The sequence below is a fragment of the Nesoenas mayeri genome (genome assembly GCF_963082525.1).
Source record: "Nesoenas mayeri genome assembly, chromosome: 1".
NCBI classification, from domain to species: Eukaryota; Metazoa; Chordata; class Aves; order Columbiformes; family Columbidae; genus Nesoenas; species Nesoenas mayeri.
In genome coordinates this window covers 202,278,991-202,305,145 of record NC_137541.1, presented here as the reverse complement: position 1 = coordinate 202,305,145, position 26,155 = coordinate 202,278,991, and the positions used below count along the sequence as shown (strand labels likewise).

Sequence of the window (26,155 nt, the reverse complement as noted above, 5' to 3'; positions counted from 1 at the left end):
GTGACAGAGCTGAAGAAATATGTTACCAAAAAGTTACCCATAACTTCTCTCCATTCCCTTTTATTTAAGAAATGGCCTTAAGTACCAAGTAGAAACATTATCTTGCCTGCCTGCCTAAGGATATAATTTGTTATTATGTTCCATAACCTGGCAAGTAAGACGGGCAATACTCTGCACTGTGAATTGATCTGAACTCGCTCCATGAATGCCACTCGATTTATGGCTTCAAGATTCAAATTGCAGCACCGACAACAGGACCCAAGATCCTTTTGAGAGAACCTATTTTTTTTATTATACGCAGTCCTTTGTTACAAAGAACTTCAAGACTGATCATCTTCAGGGAATTTAAAATGCTACCCTGCACTTTGGTAACCAAATCAGTAATAACGTATTCTTGCTTTATTTTGCTATCAAGCAATTTGTTCATATTTAATCATAGCAATTACTTCTACTGTGCTTACCCTCTGTAATTTTATATTGTATAGAATGACAGTCATTTGAGCTAAAACAATAGCTCACAATAATTTGTGTGTTTACATTTATTGTGATGATTGTCATTCCAGCATTCTCATCACAAGAGCAGTGCACTCAAAGTTATCTATAATCAGTCCATTTAATATCTAAGTGCTCTTTTCCTTGGGGTTCAACCTCCTACTAAAGAAAAAACAAAAATAAGACTACATAAATGAAAAAGCAAACAAAAATAAGAAGTTATCTTCTTATCCCTTTGATAATTGTCAGTGAAAATTGTAATAGTCACATGAAAAAATAGCTGCTATATTATTTGGTTTTGCATTGAGTTGTTTTTTGTTTGTTTTGCCAATTAATGCTTTTTAAAGATAGATACACTTACCAGCATGTTTTAATAAGAAACTGAATCCTACAGAGCTGCACCTGGGCTGAAGTCAGAGAACATTTGCTTTTCTACATACACCATGTGTCAGCCCAGCACAGAGACCAGACCTGCACCGACACCCAAAGCCAGGGGAACACAGGTTGTACACGGCAGCAAAACAACACGCTATGTCTTGCCTCTGATGATTTCCTTGGCCTTTTTGCTGCCAGCGGATACTGAGCTTGTAGTTTCAGAAATCTCTTGACGACGACTCCAAGATCTCTTCCCAAGTTTTAATGGGTACTTCTAAGCCCAGCACTATTGTAAGCAAAATTTAAATTTATTTACAAACTTCTCATCTTTGCAAGCTCCTTCACCAGCTCCTCATCACTGGCACGGCATTCTGCTACCCACAAGGTCTGATTATCATCTCCAACCCCACTAGACCTTTCTTTAAAAAATACACTCATAATTAGCTTGGCAGCCTGCCAGTCCTACAGTGCAAGGGTTGTTTGCAATATTAGTTCACACATGGTTTTGTATTTTAGCCCTAAGTTCCTTCAAGACTCTCGAGTGAATAAAGTTAAGGGAGAAAAATAGGAATACAGAAGGAAGCTCGTTCACCTCTTGCAATGGAGGAGTTGTACATAAATATAAAAAGTCAATTGAATTCTTCTCATCCAAATCTCAGTGCCATTAGACAAGCCAGTGGTGGACTCCATTATATTATGTGAAGATCTAGTCAATATAATAAACTATATTTTGAGTACAATTCACCTGAAAAAATATGAAATTCTTCTTCAGAAAGCAAGAGCCCATCCCTTACACTCCACTGACCACATGGATCAAAACTTATTTCACAGTAGCAGACACAACTAATTTAGATATAAACATGTGTAGAGATATGCAAGATAAATTGCATCCCTAGATATGTAACCTTCCTATAGTTATAACTAGTTGAGAAGACTTTTGTGCTTTTAGATTGAATTTATTATTTCTGATGGCTTTAGTTATGCCTTATGACTGAATTAAAGATATTGATACTAAAATAATGAGAGTACCTGTTAATCTAATGAGGTTTGTGAGGATCTAACTATACCGTTCTACACCATCCTCTCCTTGTGAGTTTAAACTCCCTCTTCATTTATACAAAACAAACGTTGCAACTGTGCATAAGACAATAAGAGATGCTGCCCGTGACAACTACAAACCAAAGAAAAACATGATAAAGCGCTTGAATAGAAAGGAGAGGAGATTGCAGAAGTCCAGAGCACTTGCAGATGCAGCTGATGGCAAGAGATTCTGCCTTGAACCCACATGAAGAGCTGTATTATCTCACATCATGCCAAATGTTCTGAAAAATAATATTCTAAATGTTTAAAACTGAGCGCTTATAAGAAAAGAATGCGGTTGACCTTAGGTTTTTTTCAACTTGACTCTCACCTTTCAGTTTACTTGTAGAAATTCTGAAGACACATTTGTGTATACAATGCATTTATAAACTAGTATAAGGAAGAAAAACTTTGGAAATTATTCAATTTCCAGATGAGATCTGAAGGATAAGTGGATAATGATTTGCTGTTTGTTATTATGCCCTAAATGAGTGAAATATTATGTAGAAAATCTACAACCTCAAAATTCCAACAGTGATAAATACAGTTGAATCTTAAAGGACATCAGACATAACTATGATAAATAGAATTATCTATGTAGAATCAGAGATGACCGAGTCTACACATGCAAGAGAAATAAAATGTCAATCCCAACCTGCTTGCTGGAAAGACCATGGGAGTTTGTCACAGCACACAGCTTTGATTAACTCACTTATTAAAGATAATGGTGACAGCTGGAGTTGAAAGTCACGCAAACAAGCAGTACATTATCTTCTACATGTTCTACAATAGGTACTATCACATGAGTCGTAAACAAATAGGAATAAACAAATACCATTTTTAAAACACAATAGTATTATTCTTCCCTAATATCTCTAATTCTTCTCTAATATTGAGCTGTAAAATAGGCCTTTCCACAATAATTTCATTTTTAAACATATTAGCAGAAGTGAGAGTGGAGATGCCACATCTAATTTACAACATTGTCCAGAGGCAGCATAAAACCAGTTGGAGTATCTGACAGGACAAAACAGTCTTGATGCGAATGTTAAACGCAACAGTACAGCAGAGGTACAATCAGACTAAATTAGAGTTACCAGAAAGTCTGACTGATAGGATAAAATTTCCAGAAAGCAATAACCCATCTGAACTCAGCAGTAATTGCTTTTTGTTGTACGGTGAGTAATCACACACAATACTCTTCAGTAACTGTCACAACAGATGCTCAACAAGAATTGCTCGTGACACTGAGTAATTAAGAAATGTTTACAACTAGTATTGTTTGAGCATGTAACTGGAATATTATAGCATAAAGAAGTAGCTTATTCTCTGCTGAGAACGTGGTGTGTTAGATGCACAGTTCTCACCCACCTTTATGGGAGACATGTGTTAACTCAGTATTCCCTAAGAACAAGACTGTTATGGGTTAACAGTACAATTTACTTGCTGTATGAGGAAACAATAAGCCAGCTAAGTGGGTCTATGACACTTACAAATGAAATACTGATACTGAAAGAATTATGTAAAAAAAAAAAAGAAGTGTATTTAATTTAGTTAATATTTTATTGCATGGTGAAACTTGGGATGAATAAACCAAAACTCTGAGGGGTTTTTAATTCTTAAATTTTTTGCATGACTTAATTTTCAGTAACATGAGTGAATGTCCAATAGAGGTAATCCACACAATGAGTGATCACCATTCTTACAGTGCCATAGATGAGCATGAATTTCACATCCAGAGCAACAAAATTGAATTTTACCTTGAAAGAAGATGAAGTGTCATATAGAAAAATGATCCTGTGGCAGTGTAACTACATTACCAGACCTGGAACACGATGTCCAGTTTTAGGTCTCCTCGGCACAAAATAGACACCTATATAACCTGAAGCAAGATCTGCAAAGGGTCACCAAGGTGGTTGGGGGGCTGGACTAGCTGCTCTGTGAGGAGAGGCTGGGGAACTGGGCTCAATCATAATGCAGATGACAAGACCAAGAGGGGACCTTATAGTAGTCTTCTATTGCCAAAGCAGAGGTTACTCAGAAGACCAAGCCCAACTCCTCACTGCAGTCATGCATGAAGACAAGAGAAAATGATGACAAAACATGGAATTTTCTGACTTGAAACAAGTTAAAAAAAAAAAAAATCACCTTTGGGGCAGCTAAACACTGAAAAGGTTGTCCAGAAATGTTGTGGTTTCTCCATCCTTGGAGGCTTTCAAGACCCAACTGGACAAAGCCCCAGGACTCCTGGTCTAAACTGAAACACAATGAACCTCAGTAGTAGGTTGGACTGGATGAACTCCTTAGGCCACTTGCTTCCTACAGCAGGCAGTGGAATTTTATAATACAGAGTTCCCTGTCAAATTTGTCCCCATGACACTCCATTGGTGGCAATCTCATTTATGCCAAACCACAGGTTGCAACTACAAAATTAACTAGATATTCATTGCTTGTAAAAAAGGATTTCCTGCTCTGTACCTGCATTCATATATCTACATGATATTTCACAAACTATAAAAACAGCTGCAGGAAAAAAAAAATGTTAAGTAATCTTATTACAAATTCTTCTTACCTTGGAAGTGCAAGGAAAGTAAGAGTGGAAAATTGCTGAAGTGGCTAACCAAATAAATAAATATCGAGATTTTGCAGAACCCAGGTTCAAGTTCTCCTGGAAGAAGAATGGTTCTCATTTTGGATAGCGTCCATCTTAGGAAAAGGAAAGCAAATGTCTGGGAACATGGTCTAGAAACACAGCAGCAAAGTAACTGCAAAACTAATAGGAAGGTGAAACAGTTAATGAGTAGGAAAATCCAAGGAAAATTAAGAGAAGGCTGTTCTGATGGGCTACGCATCACCTCCTACAATAAATCCAGAAAGCATTGTAAGAATCTGGTCGGCCCGCAATATTTAAAAAAAAATACATTTAAAAAAAATTCAGCAGAATTTAGGAAGAACAAAAGTTCAGAAGAACAAGACTTGCCAAGGGAAAGGGTAAAAAAAGAAACAGTACTCATGTCATCAGTCACATTACTTGTTTTTACATCTCCAACAATATGTAAACAAACCATCATGAATGGTTCTGATGAAAAGTATTGCACTGAATGTTAAATGATGCGATAAAGAGTGATTAGCTCTCTAAAAACACACAACTACTGTAGAGAAGAAGTGCTTCAGCGCGGGATACCTTAATCCAAACAGTGTGTGTCATAGACATCATCATGCCAGTACTAATACATCACAGAATCTCTAGAATTAAAGAATCTCCTAGCTGGAAAACCCTGCATCCAAAAAAAAGGAATGCAGTTTTAAGTCTCATTTTGACAAAAAAAAACCCCAAACAAACAAAATTCACCCCTGAAATACTCATTAGGGATAGCTTAGTGATGGTATCTTCATTGCCAACTGCTGAACAGCTATTTCCAGTAACAGTCAATTCCTAAACTTCAGTCATCTAATGATAACATGGTCATAAACATGAAAGTAAATATAGGGAAGTTATTGCTCTGTACAGAAAATTGTTTCTGTTTTGGCAGATGGGAAAGAGACTGTATGAATATTCTTTTATACTCTGCACAGAAAAAAAAAAACATATATATATTAAACAAGAATGACTGGAAAACACCTCCTACATGCCATCTATTTAGTTTACCAAAGAGTACACCAACTATAAATTAATTATAGCCTGCCTGCATTAACATGTGAACAAAAAGTGTGGTAAGAAAGAATCCTTAAACCTAACAGACAAAAGATAAGCCACCACAGTAACTAAAAGTTGAAACTTGATAAAAGCAACACAGAAAAAGGAAAAATTGTAAAGAGACAAATAAAACAGCATGGGTAATAAGCCACTGGAGACATCTTTATAACCAAGGCGGACATGCCTGACACTTCAAGCATTCTTCTCAGCTCTGAAGTAGACACAATAGGAGTTACACAGGGTGGTGGTTCCTACTAGCAATTAAAAAAATATATAAAGAGACATTTATAAAACACTGATTCATGGAAAGCTGCCTGGTAAGACCCAAAACACAAAGGTTTCTGGGCCCTTTTCTTCTACTGAAGATGTTAACATTGCCAAGCAATTCAGAGTTTCTCATAATACCACATCAGACTGTTGTACCCTCAGGAGGCAGGTTAATTTATCACTGCTCCACAGTTTATTTGGTACAAAGCTGCATAACAAAAGATATCCAGCTCAATTATTTTAGTTTTCATTCAGGATACTTCCACCTTTCCTTAGCGTCAGCCAGCTGCCTTGCAGCTTCTTGAGCTTCTTTCTAGCTCATTTATTATTATTTCAGATTGAGTTTGTTAAAAAATTATAAAAATTACTTCACTGTACAGACAAGGCTTTAATTTAAGCAACGATATCCCAAATGATGACCCTGTGTTTCCAAGAGTGAAAAATCTAGAATATGTGCTTCTGCAACCAAAACTCATTCATGTCTCTGAGCTGCATATTAACTCTACTGGACATTTCCCAAAATATGTAACTTCTAGATGGCAACCTTGAAGCAAGATCAAAATTTTAAATCAAGCCAAACATACATTTATAATATATCCTTTTTACATTTAACTGAAGAGTAAATTATTTTAGCCCAGTCTATATGTCTAAGCACTGGGTCTTAAAATTAAACTCTTATGGTTTTCTCAGAGGTGCACTTTGCAGCAAGTATTTGCAATCATTTTGCCTCCACATTCCAGTAAGAAATATAGTCTGTAACTATCAAATAGGGATAATTAAAGGAAACATAAACCACGTAATTGCAGCTCTCTTTGCCAAACCACTTAGACTTCAGGTCTTGACTATATTGTGCCAAGCTGATCACTTGTCACATAATAATAATGGCTCATTCCATGCACTTATACTAATAATTCTACAGCTCCTTGTCTGATAATACAGATGAATTATATCAGAGAGTTAAAACCAAACCAGAAATAAAGAGAAAGGCATACAAATAAAGATGAAAAAATAAAATAAATGGATGAAGGTTACATAACAAAAGGCTTCTGGATACTGGATAAACAGTGGATAAATATACAACAACAGTCTGAGTTGCTTTTCCAAAAACAGCAAAAATAATACAATCATAGAATATTTATGTTGGAAAAGACCTTTAAGATCATGAAGTGCAACTCTTAACCTAACACTACCAAGTCCACCACTAAAACATGTCTCTGAGCACCACATCTACGCATCTTTTAAACAACTCCAGGGATGGCGACTCCACCACTTCCCTGGGCAGCCTGTTCCAATGCCTGACAACCCTTTCCAGAAGGAATTTTTTCCTGATATGCAATCTAAACCTCCCTGGCACAACTTGAAGCCATTTCCTCTCATCCTTTTGCTTGTTACTTGGGAGAAGAGAACAACACCAACTCCCTCCATGCTACAGCCTCCTTTCAGGTAGTTGTAGACAGCGTAAGGTCTCCCCTCAGCCTCCTTTTCTCCAGGCTGAACAGCCCCAGTTCCCTCAGCTGCTCCTCATCACACTTGTGCTCCAGACCCTTCACCAACGTTGTTGCCCTTCTCTGAACTCCGTCCAGTGGCCCAATGTCTTTCTTGTAGTGAGGGGCCCAAAACTGAACACATGATTCCAGATGCAGCTACAGCAGTGCGAAGTCCAGGGGGACAATCAGTCTCCTGGTCCTGCTGGCCACACTATTCCTGATACAAGGCAGAGGTAGAGATCTGATAAAAATGGAGGTAGAGGCCTGAAAGGTCAAGGAGGACACAATTTGCAAGATCATAGGTACCAATGAAGTGAAAAAGCAATAGTTTACAGAAATAGAGCCAAACTGTGCAGAACAACAAAAATGTGGCATCTGATCTCAATCCAGCAAAGACAGAAGGATGTAGCAAAGGCTACAAAGGCAGAACGGTGACAAGAAGACAGGAATTCTGCTGACCTAGAGCATGAGAAGCAACCCTGGGAGCCAAGGAATAGCAAATGAGAGTTGGCAATGTGGGACCAGAATACAAGAGAACTGGATGTATTCCTAACAAAGAGTCAGACTTTCTGTGATGTATCAAAAGTCATGTCAATAATAAACAAGGGACTGAAATTTGTCAATGGGAGAACAAAAATCTCAATACCTACAACATCTCATACAGTATAGATATAGATGATATAGATATAGATATAGATATAGATATAGATAGTTAAGCTATTGCAGAGCCTGACTTTCATGCTATGTATGGTTATATTATATATTATAATACATATTTTTTTATATCCTTTTTTTTTTAAGCATAGGATGTAACTAATAAAAATAGTAGTAACTCCCAGCTGCATAATATCACCCCTACTAGAAGGAATGTAAACAGATTATAGAGATGGAAAAGTGACCAAAAAGCTAATGATTATCTATTAACTGTACTGCAGGAGTACAATAATACAGACGTGCACCATGCCACTGAGCAGACATTAAGCAGCTGGAATAATTCAAGGAAAAAAATAGGTACAGCACACCAATTCAACTCTAATTTCAAACACATTTTAGACTATATGCACTAATATTTATTTTATATGGAACTTTCTTCTTAAAAACTAGATAGTCATACTGAATCGGATGGAAGAGGTTTCTTCAAATTCAGTGCTCCCGTATACCTGTACTTCCCTTGTCCTTGAAAGACTGTAATTTATGAATTACCTGGCCAGAGCCTGTTGGGTATGGAATAGACATGGGGAAAGCAAGACAGAACTACTGCACAAATCATAACAAATTTCAGATCAGATTTGTGTACTTCGCTTAGACCAATTACATCATTGTTTCCTTAGTAGTAAGCTTCAAAGGAAATAAAATAGTATAAAAAAGGACAAACCTCAAAAAACAAGCAAACCACACAAGAAAACAACCAACCAACCAACCAAAACCAAAACCAACCAACCAAACAGAACAAACTACAAACCACCAATGAGCAAGGCAAGGCAAATAATAAGGCAAAATAACTGTGTGAAACACATGGTGTTCAACATAATGAGGCATCTTACTCAACACTTGCACCAGTGGTCCTGGTAGTCCTGGATAATTGATTTTGAGTGTCAAAGGTCTCACAGTGTCCAAAATGGTGGTTCATGCAATTCTTTCAACTGCTTCTTGTCTTACATTTATGTGACATGCATTATAAGGTATCCCAGCACTTGCGAGAAGACAGAGGACACCTCTGTCCTGAAAGATAAGTTAATTTTTGACCCAAACTATAGATGTCTCAGTTTGCCATCTTGCATAGACTGTTGTTATGAGCCGTGCTCTGTATAAACAAATACATGGCCATGCTACTTGTCTTAATTGAAGTATTTTTTTTTTCTGTAACTTAACAATTATTATCTTCATACAACTGGTCTGAAATTTGGCAAAGAACTATGACAAAAATAATAAAAAAAAATGTTCACTAAGAGAATTTTAGAATTGCCTTGCTCCTAAAGAACAGTGAAATAGAATGAAACAATATGTATTTTTTTAGTCTCATATCCCAAACTGCTGGCTTCTCTCCTTTTTTTTTTTTTTTCCTGTGGGACATAGTAACAGAATCACAGAATGTCAGGGATTGGAAGGGATCTCAAAAGATCATCCAGTCCAATCGCCCTGCCAGAGCAGGAACACCCAGATGAGGTTACACAGGAAGGTGTCCAGGTAGGTTTGAATGTCTCCAGAGTAGGAGACTCCACAACCCCCCTGGGCAGCCTGTTCCAGTGTCTGTCACCCTCACTGAGAAGAAGTTTCTTCTCAAATTTAAACGGAACCTTTTGTGTTCCAGTTTGAACCCATTACCCCTTGTCCTATCATTGGCTGTCACCGAGAAGAGCCTGGCTCCATCCTCGTGACACTCACCCTTTATATATTTGTAAACATTAATGAGGTCACCCCTCAGTCTCCTCTTCTCCAAGCTAAAGAGCCCCAGGGAGATGCTCCACTCCATCATCTTAATCATCCCTATGGTCAGCAATGCCATTACCTGCAATATACCACTATAAGCATGACAAACACCTTATGAGATTCAGCTTGAGGACAAAGCTGATGAAGGTAAAAAAATAATATCAGAAGAACAATTTTGGTCTTACTGTGACTCCTTATTGGCCACAGTGGAGAACAACCATGAAATCCCATCTGTTTGGGAATGCGATTAAACATACACAGTTTTCTCCCTCAACCAGCCAGGACTCTGGTGAATTGAAGTCATCATATATCAAGCCCACTCTAATCTGAAAATTTGTCTACATATTTTTTTGCTAAAAACTGTCTTTAGTATTAAACAGCAGCTTTTAGCACAGCACAGACATACTTCTGATGTCCTTTTCATTTGTTTGAAATGCTGCCCCAAAAATCTGCCAAAATGTTACATTAATTAAGACATTTCAGTCGTAAGGCAGAGTCAAAGCATCCAGTATATCTACCAAACACCACAAGGACCAGACAAGGCAAATTATTAATACCCATGAACAACTCCAGTGAGAAGTTTACAGAATAACATCCTTTGTTATCCTCTAGTGCTTTAGGCACCCAGTTCCCTGCGCTCAGTCACCTTGTCAAAACTGCCCTCAGATAACACGGGGAAGCAGGAGGTGGGATGTTCAGAGGAAACACTGTGCAATATATAAAATGTCAAAAGGAGCCTGTTGCAATTTTCAAGCTCATAATTTAAAAGGGACTGCCTGGTAGTGTATGGTTATCAGTTACATATGCTTTGTTTTACCACAGGAATCTCCTGCTAATGAGTAATCAGTTTAGAGGACAGTAACGTGATTCAAGACATTTTCTACTGAAGGAAGAAGCACAGTCTAGGTAACCTTACCAGAAAAGCCCATGTGATATAAAAACATAAATTAACTTTGAAGAACAAGACACAGAATTTTTATTCTGTTGTGTTACAGAACAGTTCTGATCAATGAGCAACTACTGCAAGTCAAAACACAATATATTCCATCACTTGCTGAACTGAAAAATGCACAAAACAGTTAAACATAGAACATGGAGGTTTGTGCTAATGAGCAAATCTGATCTGCTCTTTTCTGACTGAATGCCAGAGCCAGCATGAAGAAGAATATGGGATTACATGCCAGGGTAGGATAAAGAAAAACAGAGTGAAGAGTAAGATATCCCACATTTGTAAGCAGTAAGCTGTTAATTTGACTCATGTATCATAAAATTGTACTGTAAAGATATCTCCCCTCCTCCTTTCATCTCTAAACTCTAGAATACAACTCTTCTGGTTGTGCCAGGACAAAGGTTTGGATGGTGACAGTGTAAGTCAGATCAAGGAAAAGTTCCAGGAATAAAATAAAATAAAATAAAATAAAATAAAATAAAATAAAATAAAATGGGAGGAAAAGGAAATTTACAGGATGTAACAGGAAAGAACAAACTAATGAACCCCTGAACTTTGAAAATATAAGGAGTAAAAAGTGAATGGGATATCACTCATGCTACAGCTCCCTTAGACTTTCTGTAACTGTAGATCAATGTTGCTCATTATCACATCTACACTGTAGTGCCTTAGCAAAGGAAAAAGTACAGACAAATATTCAATAATACTCCATTCAGATCAACCAAGTAGACACAGCACAGCATCCTATTGCTTTTGGTATTCCCATTAACACAATCTTTTCAACTCTGTGTTGTTGCATATCAAAAGGGAGGAAGGAAGACATATGTCAATATCCTGAAAATAATGGGGAGATTTTTAACAAAGCATTATATATTTCCTCTTAATTGGGCAATAGGAAAAAGGAGCATTTTTCCATTTGCTTCCTTCACTTCCCCCTTAGGAATCTTTGGTTCTTACAGAAATTTCACATCTATGAACCACAGGACAGATGTAAAATGCATAAGGAGTACATGCAAAAATAGCTGCTTGACTCAATGAGCATGACAGAAAATCACTGACTCGTGTATGGCATTCAAGAAGGCACCCCTTAAATGACCTTCTTTTCTAAGACAGTTCATGCATAGAAATATAATGGGACAAAATAATGGAGAGATACAAAGCCATGAACATATTATGAAGTTCACTTTTCATTAGCTAGAGAATGTATATATATATATATATTTGCTATTTTACAAGGAATTTTCATAACACCATTTCATTATATTTGTAAGCATACAGATGGAAAATATAAAGTGGAACAAAAAATAAAACCAGGCTTTACTAGTTTTAATATTGTTAGAAAGGGAAGACGGGATTGAACTCCAAGCAACTGAGCATGATACTCAGCATCACTTCTCACTCTTTCTGAGAAAGATTCATTAAAGCAAATGCTAGATGTATTTCTCACCTAAAGTGCTTCAATAGGCTGAAAGGAAACAAGCACTTCCTTGGCCACATTTAACTCATCCAAAAGCAAATATATAAAACAGATCAGACTAACTGTGTCCTTCCAAGCACCTTTTCTCTCCTCTGCTTACACAGACTTGAGCCATGATGCTTATTGCAGGTGCAGAGGTCCAGGGAACAGACCTCTGCATGCTAAACTCAGTGGCTCTTAACCCAAGTAGCACCTTCTGTCTTACAGTGTGCATCACCTCAAATCTTCAGAGCACAGACTGACATGTAGGTTTACACTGTGAATGGCATCACAGATCTTCACTTTGCACTTCACAGTCAGTGTCGCTGTAGTATTAATAACTAAAATTAGGCATAGGCTGGAAATTTTTATTCACTGTATTTACTTAAGATATGAGTTAGAAAGGAATCATCAAACTCTTCAAACAGAATATAATTATCTTTTTTTTTTTTTCCCCTGTTTCTCTTTGCACTAATAATAGAATAGAATAGAATAAAACTGTTTCAGTTGGAAAAGACCCTCAGGATCATCAATTCCAACCATAACCTAACTCTAGCACTAAACCATGTCACTAAGAACCTAGTTTAAATGTCTTTTAAACACTTCCAGGGATGGTGACTCCATCACTTCCCTGGGCAGCCTGTTCCAATGCCTGACAACCCTTTCCTGGAAGAATTTTTTCCTAATATCCAGTCTAAACCTCCCCTGGCACAACTTGAGGCCATTTCCTCTTGTCCTATCACTTGTTACTTGGGAGAAGAGACCAGCACCCTTCATGCTACAACCTCCTTTCAGGCAGTTGCAGACAGTGATAAGGTCTCCCCTCAGCCTCCTTTTCTCCAGGCTGAACAGCCCCAGTTCCCTCAGCTGTTCCTCATAAGAACACCTAAACTATACAAACATACAATAAGGCTTAGTTTTGACAATGCTTTTAAAACACTTTTCATCATGTATAAAGTGATCTTGTTAATATATTTAAAGAAGTTATGTTCCATGCATGAATCCTTATTGACAACCAGATATAAACCACGTAGATATATAGATTATATATTACCATATATAATTTTAGTATTATACACTAGCATCCAAATTCACTGCACTGTTTCTGTTACTATACTCCCTTTCACTGTAGTACTTCACCACCTCCTAGTAAATACATGCATATGGCTTTGGAACTCTTCTAAAAACTAAATATTATATGCAGGAAAATCAACTGAATTCTTCAAGTAACAAAGAACGTTGCAGCCTAAAACTAAATTCATCTCCCCTAAACAGTGGCAGTGCAACTGAGCATGTGTGTTACTCCTCATCAAGATTAGAAGTATATCAAGAAATTCACTATGCTAGAATTTCCTTTAGGAAATAAAAAAAAAAAAAAAAAGTTAAATTTTATGTATATTTTTTTTCCTAAAGGTTCAATATATAAATTTAGAAAACACCAGCAGGTGGAGGGAGGTGATTCTGCCCCTCTGCTCCGCTCTGGTGAGACCCCACCTGGAGTCCTGTGTCCAGCTCTGCAGCCCTCAGTGCAGGAAAGACATGGACCTGTTGGAGAGGGGCCAGAGGAGCCACAGAAATGATCAGAGGCTGGAACAGCTCTGCTGGGAGGACAGGCTGAGAGAGCTGGGGTTGTTCAGCCTGGAGAAGAAAAGGCTCCAGGGAGACCTTATTGTGTCCTTTTAGTACTTAAAAGGGGCCTGTAAGATGCATGGGGATAGACTTTTTAGCAGGGCCTGTTGTGACAGGACAAGGGGCAATGGTTTTAAACTAAAGGAGGGGAGATTCAGGCCAGACATGAGGAAGAAATTTTTACACTGGGGGTGGTGAAACCCTGGCCCAGGTTTCCTAGAGAGGTGGTGGATGCCCCATCCCTGGAGAAATCCCAGGCCAGGCTGGACGGGGCTCTGAGCAACCTGATCCGGGTGAAGATGTCCCTGCTCATGGCAGGGGTGGCACTGGATGAGCTTTGAAGCTTCCAACTCAAACTGTTCTATGATTCTATGTACAGGAAAACCCCATGTGGAATTACATAAACTAAAATTATATTGATATTGAAACCTGCCAGATGGAATTAGTATATAACACAGAGAATAAATTTCATCTCATTTAAAATGACACATGTACAAGCTGAAGTTGTACATGTCTGAGTGTGGTGCCACCAGCTCTGCCTTCGGTGCAGGGCACAGACCGGGCCCATCTGAGCGCTTCCCCAGCACTGCCAGTGCCACCCAGCCGGCACCAGCACCAGCCCCAGGATAAATCCATACAGCATTACAGAAAAGGCAGCTTTCTAATTAGAAATCAGAAATATAAACGTCATCAAAATTCATATTTTAAAGTGGCAAAAGCAAGCTGGAATAGATGACATTTTTACATTTTTGCAATGTAGCCTGTAAAAGGAACCACAAATTAAAAAAAAAATAGTCTCTGCTATAGTCCAATTTTCAATTAAAATACCATAATGTTTTTTCACAAGAATTCCTGCAGAGTTGTAAAATACTCATTTAATGCAAACACTAAACTGTGGCAAGCAATAAGGTCTGTTTAATAGGAAATAATTACTGCCTCAGAATAGGATCAGCTACATCAGAGTACATAAATGTGCTGCCAAACTATTTTTTTTAATAATAAAACAAATGTCTCAAAAAGAAAAAAAGCAAGTAAATTTTACGACAGATATTCCTGCTAACTTAAAATATTTTTTTTTATTACCAGTCTTCTAAAATTTTCTATTTTTCATGTCAATCACAAAGCCCATGGTTTTTCTCCCTCTCCCATACCTACAGAAAATTCTCGACAACAGCTGCACTTTAAAATCTGAATTTATCCACAAAATCCTGATTAATACCTGAATCAAAGAAGGTCCAATCAACACAGCAGTAATTAAAAATAAATAAATAAATGGAGCAATACACACTTAAAGTTTTCAATCATTTACTTCCCAACCTTAACTCTCTAGATGAGGTTTTAAAAATACAACCAATCACAAGTAATATCTTGTTTGGGTCCATATCCAAGTCACTGTTAAAGAAGATCCAATGTCAGCTGAAGCAAAGGACCAAAAGGAAGAACTAAAGCAGTTGGCTTTGGAAGGCTTTGATGAATACTAACATTAGAACATTCTGCTGGGCCCTACAGTTACTTCTGGAGCAATGCTAGTTTTAGAAAGAAAATCCCCAACCCATTATCTCATACAACTTATATTCACAAGTTAATCTCTCTAGAACAACCAGCAATAAAAAGCGGTTCTAGCACCATTCCAATAAACCATAGCATTTAACCACTAATCATAATCCATAGACATTTAGTATGTTTATGTTAAAATCAGGTTAAAAAAAGTGAATACTTGTACTGTGAGAGAGAACATTAGTTATTATATGTACACAAAGTGATGCCCGCATAGTGACAATTCATAAGATGTGCTATAATTCATAATGGCACATCAAAATAAAGAAATCATAATCAGGATGTAACCTTTATAGTAAGAGATTGCTCTTCTTGCAAAGATGCTCAAACAGGTTGGAAGAACCTGTATTTCAGATATCTATTTCTCATGCCTAAGCATAGACCTAGAAAACACACAATGATACTTGTTCTCATGTCTCAGCTGAAAACCACAGCATAGGATTTTCTAGTAAGAAATAAAAATGATGCTCATCAGTCACCCATATCCAGGAAAAAAATGTACAAACCTACACTGAAAAAAAAAAAGGAACTAATTAATCAAATATTTAATTTTATTCCTTTGACAATTCGTAAACAATTTTGTGATTTAAAAAAAGTCAAGATGGGATCTAGAATATTTGTGTGGACTGTTTAAAGGCCCTTTGAAGTGGGCTTAAATACAAAATAGTTAACTATTCAATTTCTTTGCCAGTATTACCCTTTAACATGAAAAAACTCTCATTAAAAATATTCTGTGTCTAATGACTGATACACAAACCACTCCTATATAAATGATTATCACTTAATCCTAAAAGCATGCATTGAAATCTGTATAGATCTTAAAATTCCTTCATGTTACCTCTGCTGCAGCTGCTCTGAGCAAGTATTTTACTGGCACAATGTCATTAAACAATTCCTGGTACACATTATGGTATCTTGTGTCTAATTGTTCAGCATCAAGAACTGTTCTTCCCTAAAACCAGGTTCAGTTAAAATGGGGAAACATTTAGACAAGCATCACTGATAAGTTCAACTGAATAATGCATTTATTCTCTTGGTAAAATTACACACAAAGCTCAGGCTAATTTTTTTAATGGAAAGCAGCTCAATAACAGCTCAGTTCATACTCAGCTGGATCAGCCATTCAATTAAATTTGTTTCATTTCAAGCTGACAATCAGAACAGCTGACAATTCAACCAATATTTCCATATCCACATTCAAATGCAGTATTTCTCAATTTTCATTTTAACAGGAGCACTCTGGCTGTAGGAATGGAGCCCCAAATTCAGCTATTAAAAAAACATCTATATTTCTTTTGTGGATGAAAGATACTGTTAAGTCTTAACTCCAGTTTTCTCCATTATATTTGCTGATGCTCTTCATCAGCTTTTACCAATTCACACACAAAAAAAGAAGTCACTACTACCTTGAAACTAATAAAACAAACACAACATATTCTTTAAAAACTAAAGTACTGCTTAAATTGTTCTTTTCTATTTATTCCTTTACTTCTTGATGGATTTGGTGCCACCATTCAGATGAAAACAATTTTCTCAATATTTCTTTTTTTGTTTTAATTCTTCCAACACCTCCAGTAAGCACAATTCAATGTTAGTGCCTCTCTGGCAGAAGACATGAAAAAGCATTTGCTAGAGAGTGAGAAATTTACATTTGCATTCTAATAGAAACTTACATTCCTGCCCCATCTTGAATTTTTTAATCACAATCTCCACTGAGAGGCACCAATAGAAGTGAATATATTTGATGGTATCAATAGTGAAGTTGATGATCTCCAGGTCTCCTTTCAATCTCCAATGTGCTCAGCATATTTTGAAGATGTTAACACAGGAGAATTAAGTGTTTAGGCTCACCAAAACCTCTCCAAACTCTCCCCTCCCACAATCACCACAATTCCAGTGCCAGTAAGCAGGGAAGAATAAAAGACTCTCATGATATAATGGCAGCTTATTTCAAGCAATGTGCTAAAAGGACTCATTTGGGTAGGTTTTTGTCTTATTCTCCCAGACAAACTGGTGTCTCAAATGATAAAAGTAAAACATTGTTCTATGTAAAGACACCAACAAAGCTTTTAAAAATTCAGCCAACGTGGTCCAGGTTCCTTCAGAAGCAAATGATAAAGCTTCACATTCAAATGATCAATCCCAGCGTGCAGTAGCCACAATCCCATCACATATCAGGCTCCGCAAAGGGCTGAACCATCACCACAGTGGCCAACCTGTATCCAAGCAGATGCAGCAAACACAGGTCCAAACTATTTTAGTGGCACGTTTTAAAGATATAAAATCTGGGTAAATATTTTCAAAGTTATAAAAATTCCACCTTGACAGATATTTCAAAGTACTGAAGTTATCTGACATTCAAATACCACAACACTAAAGCAAAGTCTGTGAGAAAAACAAATGAAAAACATTTACACTTCAAATAAAAATGCATATACAACAGTAACAGAACCTACTGAAACGATAAGGATGTAGTTGTACTATTTGAGCACAATCAGACAGATTTTCTGTCATCTTATGCCTCTGTTACAATGAGATGAACTGACCCACCAAAGGACTAAGCTGGCAAGTCATCAGGAAGCTGCTGGAGATCCTCAGGACTCCTGTGGCGATGAACTTCCAAGCACAACCTGAGGACAGCAAGTGAGCAGCTACATAGCACTGCCTCTCCAATACCTCTTCTCAGTGCTTTCCAAATCCTATGGTGACTCTCATCCCAATCCTTCTGTCGGTATGTGTTCCTAATTTCAAACTTTGCCCCCCACAGTGACGCTTAGTCTAGCTTTCAAACATATTTTTGCCTAGAATCATAGAACAGTTTGGGTTGGAAAGGACCTTCAAAGCACATCCAGTCCAACCCCTGCCATGAGCAGGGACATCTTCACCCAGATCAGGTTGCTCAGAGCCCTGTCCAGCCTGGCCTTGAATGTCTCCAGGGATGAAGCATCCACCACCTCTCTGGGAAACCTGGGCCAGTGTTTCACCACCCTCATTGTAAAAAATTTCTTCCTCATGTCTGGCCTGAATCTCCCCTCTTTTAGTTTAAAACCCCTTGCCCTGTCACAATACACCCTACAAGACCAGCTCCCACCTGCTTTCAACAATTACCAAACTGAGTCTCCAGCTCTAGTCTGGACTTTCAACACAAGCCTAGCTCATCCCTCCAGTCAGTTCACAAGGTGTTCACTTGGATTTGTAGAACAATATTTTAGTGTTATGATTTATCAAGTATGGTGTTATCTTCCAACTTGCTACACCATACATGGTGAAATCCAAGTGATGGTGAAGAAATGTATGTCTCTTGAAATGAAATGGAGATATATGTTCAGTATCAAACGAACAGGAAGCTCTCCCTGTCCCCCCTTTTTCTTCAAATTCAAAAGTATCTGACTTGCATTTTTATCCTTGTAATACTAAGATGCTACTTTAATACTAAATTGTAAGAAGGGAGACAAGCAGTAGAGAACAAGGTCTGTCAAGTCATTTGCACTCACTGTCTCCAAGTCCAAGTACAAACAAGGGGCTATAACCAAAGGAAAAGCACGTTTTTGCCAGTCTAGCACTCTCTCAGCAAAAATATCCCTTAGTATTTGCTTTTACCTTGAATAATAGAGTGTCAGAGTTTTGAAAAAGCTGCTAAGAACAGATGTGAAATTCAGACAGCTACTGCAAACACTGTTCTTAAATCTGTCTGTAACTGTCTTTCCTGGATGGTAAAAAACAATCTTTTGAGCAGCTCTAACTACCAATTGTCTCTAGATAAAGCATCCAGGTGATCTCACTGCTCGTTGGGAATCACTCAGTGGGCAAAGCCTGACCTAATCCCAGAGCAACATCCAGCCAGGCCAGCCCCACAGCTCCCCACGGCTCGGGAGGGTTGGGCTCAGACTGGTGCCATCAGGGGCCAAGTGTATTTTTCATAGCACGCTTCAGATAAAGTCTCTTTTGTGAAACATGGAAGCAGAAATCTAAAAATACATAATATACTTGTGATCATCCTCCTGCAATGCTAAGTGGCTATAAGTGAGGGAGCAAATAATGAAAAACCATAGGCAAGGCAAATGGTTCTTCTGAATTCATGTTATATCTCCAGTCATTTGTCAAGTTCTTACTTAAAACAAATCCTACCAGACAAAACAAAACAAAATAAAACACTTCAGCATATGATATTTCCCAGCAAAGTTTCTGATATACTGCAGCAATAAAACAATGACCTCATTGATTTTTATTTGAGAAATGCAGACGCCCCTAAAATTAGTAATAACTGATTTTGCAAGTCTTCTCTTAATAAGCTAATGTGTTATCAGTAACACAGCTGAAGTTTCTTGTTTTGGAGAATTATTTTCAAGCAGGCAGAGTCCCTTTAATCAGTGTATGACCTCTGAATTGTCCAGACATTACAACATATTCTGTCACTGATACCAAAATAATTTCATTTCTAAAACTCGATTTAAAAAGTTTTGGACTTTTTCTGTCTAAAAAATGTGTCTTTAAACCTATTCACCACAGGCTTCTCATCAGACACATCTCTGAAAGAATCTTTCACCTATAAACTCTCAAAACCTTCTGTTTGGATCTACAAGAATTTTAGCTTTCCAAATATATTGCGATATTGTTACAAGGGCACGTTGTAAGGGGCACATAAAGGGCAACAGAGAATGAGTAGAATTTGAGGGCCTCATGACACCAAAATGTGCCTAAGACTGGAGAGCTTACTGGGGTCCTGGAGAGATACTGAAAAGCATTTTGGATCCTGAAGCAAAAATGATCTAGATCAAAAGATCTAGATGTCCCTGTGCTATTACAACAGCTTTTCATCTATCCTGAATCTTTAAATCTTAACAGGTTCGCTCTGTACCATGAACACTTGGAGCAGAGCACAGGCTGTGTGGTGCTTCAGGAGATTTGCTCTCCAGTGTTCAAGAAAGCTTTTCACATTGATTTCTTTTTTTTAATTTCACATAGTAGATGTTTTTTCAGATCAGCAAGTTATTAGATCAATGGTATTTCCCTTTACTTATTGCAGTAATTAAATTGCACCAACATTAAACTGATTCTCTCAATAGACTTGACCTTAAGAAGATCCAGCGCATTAGCCGCTGGTCAGTACTCACCAACAGAACAGAGCCAACAAAAACTAAACTCTTATTTTTCCAGCACTATTTCCCCCCTAAAATACAAGGTTTAGCATATTTGGCTTGCTTGGTGGTTTTGAATATTTTTTTTTAGACCAAACAGCTCATTTCAGTACAAATTATGTCCTGAAAAAATTTTATAACATTTTTAAGAAAAGCTTCGTGTGATATTCAGCATTTCTGATGGGAGCTGCTGGAGACTTAAACTTTCTTCTCAGTTCATGATCTTCAGGATTATCAGTTCCTAGATGAGCCCATGCTCGCTGCTCAGTGAGCACCGCTGATGACTACTAATGTTTGTGGTACCCAGAGTACCTGTGAGAAAGGCATGGTGTCCAGGCAGGTTTTGAATGTCTCCAGAGAAGGAGACTCCACAACCCCCCTGGGCAGCCTGTTCCAGTGTCTGTCACCCTCACTGAGAAGAAGTTTCTTCTCAAATTTAAGTGGAACCTCTTGTGTTCCAGTTTGTACCCATTACCCCTTGTCCTATCATTGGTTGTCACCAAGAAGAGCCTGGCTCCATCCTCGTGGCACTCACCCTTTATGTATTTATAAACATTAATGAGGTCACCCCTCAGTCTCCTCTTCTCCAAGCTAAAGAGCCCCAGCTCCCTCAGCCTTTCTTCATAAGGGAGGTGCTCCACTCCCTTCAACATCTTTGTTGCCCTGCGCTGGACTCTCTCCAGCAGTTCCCTGTCCTTCTGGAACTGAGGGGCCCAGAACTGGACACAATATTCCAGATGGGGTCTCACCAGGGCAGAGTAGAGGGGAAGGAGAACCTCTGTCGACCTACTAACCACCCCGCTTCTAATATACCCCAGGATGCCATTGGCCTTCCTGGCCACAAGGGCACAGTGCTGGCTCATGGTCATCCTGCTGCCCACCAGGACCCCCAGGTCCCTTTCCCCTACACCGCTCTCTAATAGGTCATTCCCCAACTTATACTGGAACCCGGGGTTGTTCCTGCCCAGATGCAGGACTCTACACTTGCCCTTGTTATATTTCATTAAATTTTTCCCTACCCAACTCTCCATCCTTTCCAGGTCTCTGGATGGCAGCACAGCCTTCTGGCGTGTCAGCCACTCCTCCCAGCTTGGTGTCATCAGCAAACTTGCTTATAGTACACTCTATTCCCTCATCCAAATCATTGATGAATATATTGAATAATATTGGCCCCAGTACTGACCCTTGTGTCACTGCACTAGACACAGGCCTCCAACTAGACTCCGCACCATTGACCACGACTCTCTGGCTTCTTCCCTTCAGCCAGTTCACAGTTCACCTCACTACCCGATCATCCAGACCACACTCCTCAGTTTAGCTGTGAGGATGCTGTAGGAGACTGCGTCAAATGCCTTACTCAAGTCAAGGTAGATCACGTCCACTGCTCCACCATCATCCATCCATCTTGTTATGTCAATTATTGTCAATATTACTCACAATATGTCAATATTATTGGCAAAAGACATAGTTGCCAAATAATTGGTCACACCTACTAAAAAAAGTGTGGTTAAAATACAAACACAACATTAGATTCACTTGTTCATGACAGTCAAAACATACTGCATCATTGAAATAAAATTTCAGGTTTGCTAGCCTTTGGAAAAATAGGTAACAAAACATGTATTTAAATAAGCAGGCCCAAACGATGCATAATAACAAGCTTTTTTATGGATGTTCTGCACATACTTACAAGTTGAGCAGACTAAAAGTGCTCTCACCACAAGCTCACTGAGTAACTTCCACTTCTCTTCCACTTTGGAGGTGACAGATGGAATGAGAATCTCTGCAGGCACGTAGAACTGAATCGAATAGGTCACAAAAATCCCAAAGGAGTAGAGAATTTTTACAGACTGATACAACCTGTTGAAAACATTTACACACATTCACGTAAGTTGCAAACTCTTCATAAAAAATTAGCTTGCTAATAGCAAAAGTACTACTTCCCCCAGCAAACAAGACAATAACATTAGCTTCTTGCAATTCGTAACTGCCTATGAAATCAGAGACAACAAGCATACTACCAAATATGGACCACAAAAAAAATCAATATCATGCAAATGTAAGTGAATAAACTTAAGAATAGGTTTAAACATCAGGCTGTCAATTGGGAAAAGAAAATTCAAGATTCACATCAAATATAATCTGCACATTGATAAACTTTTCATGGTGGCAATAAAAATTAGACATTTTAAAGAGTAATCAAGAACCACAGAACCATAGTTTGGGTTTGGAAGGGACCTTCAAAGCTCATCTAGTCCAACCCCCTGCCATGAGCAGGGACATCTTCACCCAGATCAGGTTGCTCCCATCCAGCCTGGCCTTGAATGTCTCCAGGGATGGGGCATCCACCACCTCTCTGGCCAGCCTGGGACAGGGTTTCACCACCCTCATTGTATTACATTTCTTCCTCATGTCTGGCCTGAATCTCCTCTCCTTTAGTTTAAAACCATTACATTTTGTCCTATCATTACACACCCTTCTAAAAGGTCTGTCCCCATCTTTCTTACAGGCCCCTTTTAAGTACTGAAAGACTGAACAAGCCCAGCTCTCTCAGCCTGTCCTCCCAGTAGAGCTGTTCCAGCCTCTGATCATTTCTGTGGCTCCTCTGGCCCCTCTCCAACAGGTCCATGTCTTTCCTGCACTGAGGGCTCCAGAGCTGGACACAGGACTCCAGGTGGGGTCTCACCAGAGCGGAGCAGAGGGGCAGAATCACCTCCCTCCACCTGCTGGCCACGCTCCTTCTGATGCAGCCCAAGATACAATTGGCCTTCTGGGCTACAAGCGCACATTGCCGGCTCATGTCCAATCTTTCATCCACCAGTACCCCCAAGTCCTTACTGGGGGCTGCTCTGACCCAGATGCCAATATCCTCCAGATTTCTGCATATTCACAAAATGTCTCTAAAATTATTTTCCACACTGCGAAAAGGGCATTTTATTAATTAAAAGTGGAAGGAGTACCACCTAAGGCTAGAAACTATCCATAAACAAATTTGCTTGCTGTCCACACTCTCCTCTTCCAAACCGCTAGGTACAGAACACCATTAAATCACTGTGCCATGTCACAGTATGTCACAGGCTTTAGAACAAGACAAAGGAGAACCAAGTTCTACAGCTCCAAATATTGCCAACCTTTGTGCCAGTGGTGGACTGGCAGGGTACACTACTAAGAAAAAGAAATTGGAAAAACAAGGTATGTATACGGAGAAGAGAGCTCATTCGGATGCAGGAATGTCTTTCCTAACATACAGGTCTAGAGCTGGTGTAACTAGACAAATGGTTTAGGGATCAAGAATTTTTTTATTGCTGTTGTTGTTGTTTTGTTGTTGTTGTCGTTTTTAAGAGACTGCATGTTTTGTTGAATAGCTACTTTAGGATGGTTTTAAATTCTGTGCCAAACAAAGAGAAGCTGCTGTCTTGCACCACTCCAAGAATCCAGTTACACAAGAAGCAGAATTATCTCTACACAGACCGGTAAAAGGTACAAGCCACATTTTAAGAAGAGGGAAGACTTTCTATTCTCATTAATCTCTTTCTATTCGGTATTATTCCACCCTGTGTATCACCACAGTATAGACAAAAATGTTCAGAAAATGCAACATAGTGGGCAATTTCTTTATAACAAAAAAAAAAACTCAGTTACATATAACTTATTTCTGCCTGAATTGGTTCAAAATACTATTTACTATTCCAAAAGTATTAACTGAATTCAGGTAATCGAGCTTAAATCTTTATGCATTTTTTTTCAGATCTGTGAAGAACCAGAAAGCCCTATCCTGTGAGTAAAGGTAAAGATTATTAGTATTTACCAGGAAAAAACCCTGTCATATCAAAGTTAAAGACAAAAAAAATATCAAGGAAAAAAATGCTCATATCCACTTTCATATATACTATATCTCAGTAAGAAATATAATAAAAGCAGCTGTTAGGCTCAGGTATAAAATAAGGAAAATATTCTTTAAAAAATGCCTGAACGGGTTGGCAGCCAAACTTCTACATGATTTTGCATGTCCATCTTGCTTCCTTATATATGTTGGAAAATAACCAACATATTTGCACTGTATTGCCAAATTTTAGATAACAAATACCTTTTTTTTCTTCCCCCCTTAGGAGAATTAAGTCTTTTTAGATATCATGCTCATGCTCTTATCTCAAATCCACCGCTATTTGGTTGTAGCATTACTGTTTTTCCATTGTGATCTAGCTGAAGGTTTTCCTGCATCTCCAGCTTTTTGTAAAAAAATGCCTGCAGATCTACTCCAAGAGAAAGTCTTAGAGAAATTAGTTTGAGAACTTAAGATCTCAAAAACTAGAGTACATCTTCAAAGAAAAATGAAGCATGGACGCTTTTACCTCTGTAATTTGTACCTGAACGAACAAGTGATGAATAATGATCCAGGCCACCAACAGTTTTAAATTCAGATGCATTTTTAATCCATGCTGCATAAACCACAAGCATTTGTTATAGGTCTGCTTGCAGCCAACTGATACAAGTTATGAGTCTCTTGGTATAGTTTTGTTTCTGAGAATGCAAATAAGAACATCATCAAAGCTTTTGGCTAATGCTTCAGTTCGTTTGCTCTGGAGTGTTTTGTGTTCACAAATAAGAGAGGAAATATTTGTCATAAATAACCTTTGACAACATAAGATGGTGCTAAGCAGACCAAAGCACTGAATCCTTTTTTTGCATCAGTCCTCACAAAGAGTTTCAAGAGCAAAAAGAAAGGCAACTGCATGAGTAAGGGAAGAAAAAAGCAGAGGCAAGAGTAGAGCAAGAACAACTTAGACCCTTGTCTCTGTATCTCAGTCTGGCAGGGGTCGCTCAGAGCGTACTCCCTTTGACTATCACTGTCTGTATCTCTTATTAGTAAATAAAATCTGGCCATGACTGCTTTTGGCCCCTTCTTGTGGCCAAATGGCAGATCACAGCAAAATTTGTATCCAAAATTTGTATCCATCCAGCTCAGCTCATTCCCACCACACCAGGAGGCCTCCATCATCCTTTCTTGGGCCTCTTGAAGGAAGCATTGAACATGCACTCATTGATGGCTTTGGTACACGGGAGTGTTTTTGAGCAGGGGAATACAGCTGATCAACTCGAATAGCCCTTTCAGCCCTGTCTTAGGTGCTTCTTATCTCACAGCTGCAAGCCAGTTCATCACGCTTTCAATATTTGACGATACCAAAACAAACAAACAAACAAAAATACAGCTTTTTTATTAGCTGAAAAAAACATACAGAAGGAATTAGAAGTGTTTATATGGGGGAAAAAATAGCACTGACTAAAAATACATTTCGACTAACAGGTCCTAAATTATTTGTATCAAAGGTTTGACCATCACTATACACAACTCAATAAATTCCCAAAGGCACATTCAAAGGGACAGAAAAACTATTACATCATGTTACATGGTGACACAATGGTGTAGCTACTTGAGAAGCCACTGCTTTGATGACACACTTTTTGATTGCTGAGCAGCTTTAAGAAATTTAGAGATAAAAACAGAGTCATTTTTTTATCAGCTCTGTATCACTGCCCTTATTCCAGAAGCTTAGAAGGATTTTAGTTAGTTAACAAAGGGAAAAACTGTCCATCTAC

The 26,155-nt window shown here is 38.3% G+C and overlaps 1 protein-coding gene across 1 annotated transcript in view; it reads right to left on the bottom strand.

The window, feature by feature from the left end:
• Positions 1 to 26,155, bottom strand: part of SLC36A4 (solute carrier family 36 member 4) — a gene marked incomplete at both ends in the record, with an annotated part of 103,814 nt that overhangs the window by 30,940 nt on the left and 46,719 nt on the right. The window contains one exon of the mRNA XM_080338630.1: positions 22,248 to 22,417. Coding sequence (XP_080194756.1) covers positions 22,248 to 22,417 — 170 coding nt within the window. The remainder of the gene's footprint in view (positions 1 to 22,247; positions 22,418 to 26,155) is intronic.